General features: G+C 54.9%; 1 protein-coding gene across 3 annotated transcripts; it reads right to left on the bottom strand.

Moving 5' to 3' along the window:
• Positions 1 to 1,792: 1,792 nt before the first annotated feature.
• LOC142063048 (uncharacterized) lies at positions 1,793 to 10,682 on the bottom strand. Of its 3 annotated transcripts, XM_075106356.1 has the most exons (11): positions 9,218 to 10,682; positions 9,071 to 9,125; positions 6,767 to 7,111; positions 5,531 to 5,800; positions 4,900 to 5,016; positions 4,257 to 4,358; positions 3,613 to 3,735; positions 3,314 to 3,406; positions 2,919 to 3,011; positions 2,587 to 2,644; positions 1,793 to 1,974 (listed from the first exon to the last, which is right to left on the bottom strand). In XM_075106356.1, exons 2-11 carry the CDS (start codon positions 9,123 to 9,125, stop codon positions 1,923 to 1,925), a joined length of 1,308 nt encoding a protein of 435 aa, XP_074962457.1. In that variant the 5' UTR covers positions 9,218 to 10,682; the 3' UTR covers positions 1,793 to 1,922. The 3 variants fall into 3 exon arrangements, with proteins under 3 accessions (XP_074962457.1, XP_074962458.1, XP_074962459.1); XM_075106357.1 differs by having other exon boundaries at positions 3,314 to 3,401; positions 9,071 to 10,682; XM_075106358.1 differs by lacking the exons at positions 9,071 to 9,125; positions 9,218 to 10,682 and adding an exon at positions 7,681 to 7,953.
• Between the last annotated feature and the right edge of the window lie 6 nt (positions 10,683 to 10,688).

Genomic DNA, 10,688 nt, shown 5'->3' with positions numbered 1-10,688 from the left:
GGCTATCGGTTTCAGGCCCAACCCTGGCACACCACCCCATGGCTCCTCTCTAGGGGGCCTGGCTATATCCTCTTCCTCTTCCTCCTTGGACCTAGTTGAAAGCCCTCTCGATGAGACCCGCCAACTCACGAGCCAGAATCCTTTTCCCCCTTTAAGACAGCTGAACTCTGCCACCAGCGGGCCCGGTGCCGTGTAAACCTCCCCAGGATCATAACACGCCCACGCGCCCCAGCGAAGCTCCTTTCCATCCGTTATTAACTAGACATCCTCGTGACACTGAGCTTTTAAGAGGAAGAAAATGTCCTTTATAAACGGCAGTAACTGTCAGTCTGTCTGTGGTTGCTTCCCCTTGGGGCGGCTGTGAGCTTTCCTGCATGCAGAACTGCAGGGCTCTGTTACTTCTGCAGGAATACCTCAGGGGTGGAGCTGAAAAAGAGGCTTTAAAAAGCCGTAGAAATGCGTGAATTCTTAACTCCTACGTCTAACACAGCTGTGATCTCTGGTACAGCAGAGCAGGCTGCTCTCAGGTACCAGCACGAAGCTGAACATCGCATTGGCACCGCGACTGGGAGAGGGCATTTTGCCTGGGATACCTGCTAGGTCCGTGAGCTACTTCGCCTCTGGCTGCTCTCAGCTGCCTGATTTGCTTCGTGCAATTAGCTGCCGCCAAAGGCCCTAACGACCTCTGTGGCCTCTCGCAGTTTGACGTCCCTGAAACTTGCCAAACACTCAACCTGAGATTAAGCTACGCCAACGGCTGAAGCCAGCCACGTAACATCGCGTAGCAGGGGGATAAAACTACAGGGCGCTCAGAGTCTAACCCCCCGCTTTTGATTTTAATGTCTATTTTTGTTATGTCTCAGTCTTACTTAACTCCCGATCTTCAGCTGCATGCTCCTCCTAGGTCGGGTTGTTTGGAGAGGGCTCTGCAGACGGTAGGGTTTCTGCTGGAGGTAACAGGGTTGTGCCCCACGTTCTTGGTACCCGAGGCTCGGGAGCTGCTGCTTCTCTACACGAGAAGGGGGTGAGGGGGGGCGGGCTGAGAAGCGGATGTGACGCTGCCTGTTCGGGCAGGGAAAAACAAAGAGGATGGCCCCAAAAAAAAAGAAATTAAATTAATAAGGGTTCACACTCCTGCTGATCACAAGGCGTGGGACCTCCCCTGCCCCAAGGCGCAGGCAGGACTGGCTCCACGGAGGCAGCATCCGTATCTCAGCTCCCCCATCCCCAGCCCAAAGACACGCCACAGCTGGGTCCCTCAGGAACAGGCAGGAAAACGCAGCAGGGACTGGGGGAGGTAATATCAACATTGCCTGACACAAGGTCAGGGCTTGTGTAGAATGATTTGCATTTAAGAAAATAGATTAAAGGGCAGGCAGGCTCAGGTCTGCTGCTGGCCCCCTGCGCCCCCGTCCTTGCGGTGGAGGGGAGAGCGGTCCCCGGGAGATGCTGTCCCCTACTAAAGGGTGTGGGCGGCGCAGAGGCGTGTGGATTCAGGGGGAGAGAGCCTGACACCCCCACCCTCACCCAAAACATGCCCTGAAATCACCCGCACCAGGGAGCAAGAAGTCAAACTTGGCCGTGGGAAAGGGTGGGGTGAGCGCCGTTGGTTACTCACATACATTTATAAAAAATATGTGGCCTCATTATTGTGATAAACTACTTAGAGAGACTCCTGCAACAATTACTGAAGGTACTTCTCTAGGGCCTGGTTTTAAAGAGAAAGAGAGGGGGGAAAATGTGCATTTGGCCTTCCCTGGCCCTGTGTTAAAAAAACAAAAGCAGAAATAAGTTCATTTCATTGCTGTTTATTACAGGTCTCCCGGAGGCTCAACCCCCGCTGAAACCGAGAACCCTGGACGCGTCAAACCCTGGGAACGACTGAGTTGACTCAGCCAAGGAAGAAACACCCCAGCCGACCTCTAACGGATGGAAACAGCATCCTGTCTGCTGGGCTGAGACATTTCAAAGGACCTGGAAGGAAGAGGAGGTGGGACGTGCTGAGCATCGCTGGAGCCAGGGGCTCTGCCGTGCCCGTCCAGACCCGGCCCCCCCGCACCAGGCAGAGGCGAGGGCTGCGGTGGTCCTTCCCTGCGCCCACCCTTGCGAGGCCAAAGATGAAACAAGACCCTACAAACGGCTGTGGGTGTGATGCTCATGCCTCTGCCTCTCAGGGGGATTTTGGCCAGGGCAGAGGGAAGCTGGCTGAGGCCCATGGGGCTGCGATGCTCTGGGGGCTTTCCTGCAGGGCATGCAGGTTGGCTAAGCCCAAATGCACCCATAGCACAGCTGAAATCCAAAAGCGCTGGGATGAAACGAGTAGGAGTTAAGGTTTAAATGTTTTCAGGCTGAGGCCATGAGGGAAAAATTTGAGGAGTGATTTGAGCAGGCAGTGAAGCGCTTCGCTGGGGGGGACCTCCCCTGGAGCTACCTGCTCTGAGTCTAGGTTGAAATCAGAGGCTGGGAGGGCAGCATCTTTGTGGGGGTCTAGGACTTAAAACAAGGCATGGGATAGTTTCCATATCCCGCTCTTTTTGCTTCAAGACAGTATGAATTTATGCAGAAAAAAGGCAATAGAGGATCTACCTCTCCTTGTCCGCCCAGCTGGAGTCATGTTCCTTCAGCCATCCCTGAGTCGTGTGATCTGCGAAAGGACAAGGCCGTTCCCAGGCATCAGGAGAACGTGCACGAGAGGCACCGAACGCACTGTGCGGGATGTTGTACTTGGGGGATGGTGTCTGGGGCTCACTGGGGAAGGGGAACGCTCAATGGAGAGGTCTTGGGGTCTTCATCAGAGCCATACAAATAATTTTTGAATAATTAAATGGCTGCTTGATTGCGTGGGGACAGAGGGAAACCAGCTCGCTAAATATAAGGCATTCGGAGGGGCAGGGAAATGAAGGAGCAGCGGGACTTACAGCAGAGGAAGATGGCGAGGAGCGGGAGGGCCGACACGGCTGCTGTGCTGACCGTGAGAGCGGTCACGTCCATGAACTCTGTGCATCCTTCTTCTGTGGTGAAACAAACCAGACATCAGCACAATACCCCGTCCAAAGCAGAAGGTGAGAAAGGAGAAGGGCAAATTACCACCATGGAAACACACATACGAAAAACAGAGGTGGGGATGTTGAAAACTAGTTCTACTTTTGCAAAGATTTCACTTCCTTGAAACCCCCAGTTTGTTGGGTTATTTTTTGAGCAGGTCTAACTCCGAATGGCTGAGTTGAAGGGATATCGGGATTACGTATCGCGGACAAGTTTTAACCTCAGTGTGACAAATCCTTGGGGTGGTCCTTGGAGCATCCCCTCTCACCGTGGCGATGGTGGATGTTCTTTAAGAGAAAGCTGGTCATCAGCACCACCGAAACCACTCCTCCAGGAGCCGCGTAGCCCATCGTGCGCTGTGCTGGCCGAGGGAAAGATGACAAAGCGATGTTAGTGTGCGTTACAAGATGCAGATGGGGGTCGGGTATGGAATCCGCCAGCCTGAGTTAGCACAGAATTAGGAATAGTTTTCATGTAAAAAAGTTAAGGATGAGGTTTTGGGCAAAATAAAAAACCCCGTGGACCAGTTTTATCTCCCTCCTTGCCACCCTAGGTAAAACAGCTCACCTGTTTTGCTTTTCAGTTGGATGAGCTTTGTAGGCTGGAAGGTCACGGTGGCGGAGACCAGGCAGGTTACCACGATCACGTATGTAAGGGCGATCTCTGGCAATATGATCGCAATAGAAGGGCCTGAAACAGGACGAGGCCGAGCACCAGTTCTTGCACGTCTGCCACCTTCACCATGTTGTAACCCTCCATCACCTCCCTTTGCCGCCCTCTCCTGACTCCCAGCCTTTTCAACCTGTCCTTGCAAGCGACGCCTCCATCCCTTGATCATTTTAACTGCTCTTGTGCACCTAACTCTGGGAAAGGGCTCTGGGTAAAGGGGAATAACTATATTAACTGTATGGATGGGTATGTAATCCATACGGTGGTCCAGATCCCCACAACTAGCTGAGATCACACATGGGGAAGACGCGTGTCTCCCTGGCTGGGTCTATCCCATGTGTTTAGCTGCTTAACCCTCCCTCTCCGGGCCACTGCCTTCCTCTCTGACCCCCATGAGACTCTACATCTCCCATGAGGTTGTCACCCCATATGGTTTGCATAGCAAGGATTGTTTTTCCACACTGCATCCTGCACAGGGTAAAGGAGTTGGGTCTGCACAGCACCGCTCCCCCCCCACAAACCGCCCCACAGCCACCTCCTACCTTCCTCTCGCATCCAGAGGATCCCGGCGGTGCCTGCCAGGACGGAGGCGATGCACACCAGCCCGCAGGTGTAAGCGCTGAGCCACCTCCACAGCTCCCCCCCTAGACACCCAGAGCAGCGTGGGGTGAGTGCTGTGACCCCTCGTGATGTCCCGCGCCAGCCCCCTCCCCTTCCTCAGGGTGGGATGCAGCCTGTCCCCACCGGGATGCTGCGGGGTAGCCCTGGCCAGGGCACAGTGGATTTGAGAGTGGGTGGCTGGAGAGGGCTCTGTGCTGCTGGTACAGTGTATTATTAAACATACTGTCTTAAAAATTGAGCCTTTTAATAAAAAAAAAGCTCCTGAGAAACTTTTTTTCTATTAAAGTGTCAAGTAATCACCTCAAATCTCTAGAATAAAAACCTCTGGGAAGTAGCAGGACCTAAACTAGCTTGAAAACAGCAAAATCAGTTTTTGCCATTAAATTTTGCCAAGGAAAGTTTCTCTACTCTCCTAAAGACCTGCCAGATGAGGAGAAGATGAGATGTTTAGAGAGCTGGAAAGCGACCTAGCTGACTACCAGCTCTTCCCACAGCAGCGCTCCTTGCTCTCCTCCACCAGACAAGGAGAGTGAGGGTTCGGCTGCCCCCCGACTGCAGACTCACTTATTCTTAGCTTTTCAGACTGGCAGACGGGAAAAATTAATCCCCATCCCGAGACGGCAGCAAAGACCACAGCAACGACCGCGATCCTCAGCACATCTTGCAAGGGAGGGGAGAGACCTGGGAAAAAAAAACCCGAGGAGGCAGGAGTCAGGCCACCGGCAGGACCAGCACGGACGGCTCTGGTGGGCCACGGGGCTTCTCCATCACCAGGGCAGGCTCCCTTTATTTGCCCTCTGGTGGCCAAATCAGCACTTTCTGCTGCAGGCTGTGGTCCATGAAATGTCCAACCTGGGACGTGTGTTTCCCGGCCACCAACCCCCTGCCCATGTCCTGCTCACCATCCCCTTGGCCGAGGGCCACCACTTGGGACCTTCTCCAAGAGGGATCAGCCAACCTCCTGGCGCCCATCCTGCCAAGGGCAGTGCCTTGGTGGTATCAGAGACCAGGAACTGCTGCTCATCATCCCGCGATGGGGCGCTCCTGCCAACAGCAGGCGGCCCACAGCCTCACGGGAGGGCGGCCGGGCCTTGGGGGATGGAGGCTGCGGGATGGGATGAAACCATGCGGGGATCCCCAGGGAAGAGTGGGGAGCAGGAGGAGCAGCGGGAGGTGAAACCCCAGCCGCAATCACCTGCAATGGTGACGTTCAGGGAGGCTTCTTGCCAGCTTATCCCATTGCTGGCGTTGCAGGAGTAGGAGCCGCAGTCTGACTTCTTCGCCGACCTCAGGTACAAAACGCTGAGGTCGTCAGAGAGGTGGAAACCTCTGTCTGGGGGAAGGGGCTGCCCGTCCTTCTTCCAGGCGATGGTGTCCACCCTGCCCTCTGCCACGTCACAGAGCACCTCGCCGGTGGCCTGGGCCACCAGAGCACTGCTCCGGAGCCGAGGGCGAGACACAGGCTCTGGAAAGGGAACAGAAACACCAGCACTTCTCTCAGACGTGACCCTGAGCATCTGTGGTGGCGCTCTGGGCTGCAGTTATCACCGCAGCATCCTTGAGGCTGCAACGGTGCAATCGCAGGTGCCTTTCCCTTGGAAAGCCCTGCTGCACAGGGCTGCTGTGCATTCTGGGTTTGTTTATTTTTCCTTCGAGCTGAGTCATTTATTGCATTAGGGCAAATACAGGGCATTTAAAAATATGTCAGGAAATGAGAAAAAAGAGGAAAAGCAGATCCCATTTAGATTAATGTGTGGTGGAAAAAGTGGGTGGAGAAGGGCTGTGGTAGCATGGCAGCAACAATATTCTAGCAGAGGAAGGATAACACCAAAGCAAATTAAGGGAAATGCCAAGAGCAATATTGAGGAGGAACTTCTGTGTTATTTAAAGCCTGCTCTTATCTCTGTGACAGCGGCTGGCGCCTGCAGATTGTACACAGACTATTAGTATGGTCTGAGGGGGAGATTTTTTTCGTGACTTCTCCATAAAGCCTACCCTGCTGAGCTGTGCTGAGCTGAGCTCCATTGGCTCTGCCAGGTCCCTCTCGCAAAAGGTGTCAGAGGTACCCTCCACAGGTGGCAGGGGGTACATGGCATCCCACCAGGCCCTCCATCCCTGCACCGGGAGTGAAAAACAAGGGAGGAAATTGCCTTTCCAGGATGGAGTCCAGCCCTCTGCCACAGCCAGGCACCCTAGAAGCTCTCCTTGGGCAGCACCACCAGATCTTTTCCCCTGGGGCAGATTGGGAACCTCTTCCCAAAGTCTCCCTGGTGCTGTCCCCATGCATGGCAGGTTCAAACAAACCCTTGATTGGCCCATTAGACTTAGCTGAAATCCCTTTGTCTGGCCGATGATCCATATACAGTCAAATTATACCACTCTCCTGCTTGCATCCATCACCCCGCTCCTCCTTCCCATGCCCACCACTTACTGAGGACTTCCAGCAGGATTTTCAGGCTCTCCCTGTCTCCCACGTTGACAGTGGCTTTGTAGATGCCACTGTCGCTTTCCTGCACACCCTCCAGCAAGAGAGATCCATTGGATGGATGGAAAACGGCTCGTTGTGTGTAGGGCGCGTGGATGGCTGGGTTGTGAGACCCGCTGAAGTACTGCAGGATGGTGCGGGCGTTGGTGCCATTGAGGTATTCCCACCGCATGGAGTAGATGTGCGTGATGTTGTCCGGCCCAGGAAGCAGCACCGAGGATCCCACAGCGGTGGCTTTTCTCTCGAGGGCTCCCACCGCTTCTGCAGCCTGGTGCAAGGACACCAGCAGCCCTGGATGGCGGGAGGAAGGGAAGGTGAGCTGGGGAGACGGAGCAAGTTGGCGTGGCTTGGGAGAGGCTTTGGTACCCCCCGGTGCCAAGGCACACGTGTGGTGCCTGGACCACTTGGTCACAGCCTCTCACAAAGCCATCGCCCGTCATGCTGCCAGGCAGGGAGACATCCCAGCCGGAGCCGATACAGGTGCCTAAATACAGCACAGGGTGCTTGGAGATACCTGGCTGCAGGGCTGTGAGCTTTTTCTACCCAAGTTTTGCGTGCCTTTTGGTGGCATTTCCTCCCAGTCTGTGCCCAGAAGGGACTTTCTAATCCTGACCTAATTTTCATGTCTCATTCCCAGTTCCTGGCCTTGTTTGGGGCTGAAAGTACCCACACACTCCCAGCAGAGCAGGACACAGCTGTTGCCCCAAAACACATGGCAATTTGTGGGCTTGTCATGACTTGGGCTCTAACAGGCGCTTGAGGACTTCAAGAGGAGCTGCTGTGGGTAGGTCACAGTTCCCAGCCCCAAAAGGAAAAAGCTTTCTAGGCAAGCCAGGCAGAAATCACTACTGCAGTCCTACCTTGTAAAGTGGATTCTTTAAAATAAAAAGTTGAGGTTAGAGGTTTTAAAGCAAGGAGCCAGCCCTCGGCAGAAGAAACGCAAGGAAGGCAGAGCTGCAGTTAATTGCCATGGCAATCCTCGTCCTCCCAAGAGGCTGCTCTGAAGGAGGCGCCGGGATTTCTGCTAAAGGTCCTCTTCTCCCCACCAAAGCTGCCGATCTAGCCCTTGCACGCACGGGAGCGTCGGGTTTGAGCCTCACAAGGCGGCCACTGTTGGCAGCGACCCCAGCCCACCCCCAGACACTCGCTACCGAGCGACCGCGGCCACTCTTCCCGGCAAAGGAGAAGTCGGGAACGCGCATTTCCAGCAGCTGCAGCTGCCCCGCACGCCTGGCTGGCTGCGGCGAGGCGTGGGGATGCTCGGCGGGCAGGGGGGTGCGTGCCTCGGGCGGCCAGCTGGCTCCCGGCACACACCCGCCAGCTGCGCAGGCTGTGTTTCCTCGCCTCTCTCCACCGTGATTCAATTCCTGCCCTGATAAGCAGATGTTCACATGCATTTACACTGCCGCCTGCTGCCTCTGCAAACAAGCCTGTCCCTTATGCTCTGACAGGTGGTTTCTCTTGGTAGTTTTGCAGCACGGGTGGGAAAGAAAATAGGTGTAAGAATCCAAGTAAACCAAGCTCGTCTGATGATTTTCATTTCTCGCTCTCATAACCTTGAGAAACAGCTATTGGTTGTTAATTTTGTGCCTTCATGCCCCCCCCGGACTGTAAGATGTGCAGGGAGAAGAAACAATCTTACGAGTGAAAACCCCCTTGCTCTAAGAGAACACTATTCATACGGGAGATGTGGTACCACCAGCACAATGTAGGAGAGAAGACTTCATCTCAGGCATCTTTTACCACCGCACTATGCAAAGCTCATTCTACGGACACTCGAACAGAGCTCACTAACACCACGGCATCTGAAAATCTGGGTATATTGTAATGGGTTTATTTTCTATTTTAGACGCTCACCCTGAAAATCTTTGTACATTTGTGCTTCAAGGCAGCCAGCGCATATAAGGACCGCAGTGAGATTGCTCACCTGAGTATAACTGCAATAAATTTCAGGTAATCGCATATATCAACCCCACCATAAATCTATCTGCAGTAGACTTTTAGCCTTGGCGCCGTGCCTAGCTCTCGAGCCGCTCCTACCTCCTCTGTCTTTGGAGGGCAAAGCAGAGACACCTTTCCCTTTCAGGTTAAGCATTTTGCCCGATCTAAAAAGTCTAACATACATGGACCAGAGATCCCCATGCGCAACTGCAGAAGCCCCAGGCTCCCTGCGGGTTTGCAGCAGGTGAGGATCTGGCCCAGAGCCCAGCGGATGGCACTAGCACCTGGCCCAGCCTGGGGATGATTTACCTGCAAGGAGCGCCCAGCTGGTCCCCAGCAGCTCTGCGGGATGGCACAGCAGCATCTGCCAAGGGAAAAAGGCTCAAAAATAGCCACGCTTTTAAAATAGCCCCTTAAAAGACCATGCTGGAACGAGAATAACAGGTCGGGCAGTACCGTGTGAGGAGTTTTTGCCGTTAAGGACTGGATTTCCGATGCTCCAGGGCAGTGCCGTGGATACTCCCGCCTGGACTGGCTCCAGACTCCCTGTTTTCCTGCCGATCACTCCTCTCCTTCCTCGCTGCCTCCTCTCCTGCCCCTCTGCCGGGGGACCCTTCCGGAAGGCTTGCTGGTGGTGGGTGGCAGCTCCCAGCTCTCGCCCTCCAATGCCGGCAGCGACGCCAGCGGGAGCCGGCGGCTCCCCGGTGCTGCAAGCGGGCAGCTGGCGAGGGCAGAGCTGCCTGACGGCTCCCGGCACTCCCGGCCCGGACGCCTTTCTGCCAGGGCAGGGCAGAGGGGGATCGCGGAGGGGCCACGCTGCAGCCCCACAGGGGCACACGGGCAGAGCTGCAACGTGCCCCAGAAGCAGCCCCCTTGTAAGAAATGCTGAGCTTGATCGCCGGGCCAGACCAGGGAGAGAATAACCCGCCTGACTCCACTTCTGTGTGGGCTTTCCTATTTCAGTTCTCGCAGCAATATAAATTACAGGGGATGTCCCAGATCTTTTCCATGCTCTGGGGCCAGAATATCCATCCTCATCCCTTATAGCTCCGCCATCCTCCATCCCACCCCTGGGAGAGGAGTCCAGCATCCTGAGCGGAGCAGAGTTTGAACCCGTCCTCCAGCCTGTTTGTCGTGGTGGTTAGGGGCTCAAGCAGGCTCTGAAATACTTGTCCCACCACGAGTAGCTTTTCCCCCCACCAAGGCAGATGTGGGCTGGGATCATCCGTGTCCCATAAGCTTTCTGCAAAGGGAATGCCAGTTTAAGGGAGAGACACTCCTGGGCTCAGAGGAGCAGCTGGGGACCAAGTTTCAAGCTCTAGACTGAAAAGCAGAGGGATGAGAGACTTGGGAAGGTTTGAGCTCTGCCCCAGGGCACTGGGGAAAGGTTCCTGCCCTGCCAAGCGCGGCTGGCCCTGTCTGACTCCCATGGACCACCAAAACCAGAGCGAGACGGATGCTGGGACGGGACAGCTGTGTGTAAAGCATTAAGAAGAGGCAGGTGGATGCAGATGTCATCAGGTCCAGAGCACAAACACATTGGCTCCACCAGCCCCATCTATGTGCCCCCCTGCCAGCCGGGGAAAGCACCCAGCCCGCGCCTCCCCCCTGCCAAAGCACAGCCAACCCGTATGCCGTCATCAGCCCGACGCTGACCTTGCCATCCCTTTTCCCACTTCTTGACCCTTCCTTTCTCTACCTGTCTCCTCCCAGACAAATATGCCTTTAGTCACTTTTCCCCCATTAGCCCTCGTTTTGCTACATCCATCCCCAAATTTAGTATTCCTGACACCACTACCTAGGCAATCTCAGCTACAGCAGGTATTGCCAGTTTGGTTTTACTTAGACAATATTGTCCTTGCAAGTTTGCTCCCCAAGAGGGCCCCAGTGCTCCCCGCAGTGACCTGAGAAATTCAGTTGTGTCTCA

This window comes from Phalacrocorax aristotelis, chromosome 11, assembly GCF_949628215.1.
Source record: "Phalacrocorax aristotelis chromosome 11, bGulAri2.1, whole genome shotgun sequence".
Taxonomy (NCBI): domain Eukaryota; kingdom Metazoa; phylum Chordata; class Aves; order Suliformes; family Phalacrocoracidae; genus Phalacrocorax; species Phalacrocorax aristotelis.
This window is presented reverse-complemented; position numbering and strand designations above follow the sequence as displayed.

Excerpts from the sequence above, each read along its gene's own strand:
- LOC142063048 (XM_075106356.1), bottom strand. The coding sequence starts at position 9,125 with ATGCTGCTGTGCCATCCCGCAGAGCTGCTGGGGACCAGCTGGGCGCTC. Across the intron at positions 5,801-6,766 it reads AATCCTGCTGGAAGTCCTCA|AGCCTGTGTCTCGCCCTCGG; the intron begins GTAAGTGGTGGG and ends TTCCCTTTCCAG. Across the intron at positions 5,017-5,530 it reads CCTGAACGTCACCATTGCAG|GTCTCTCCCCTCCCTTGCAA; the intron begins GTGATTGCGGCT and ends TTTTTTTCCCAG.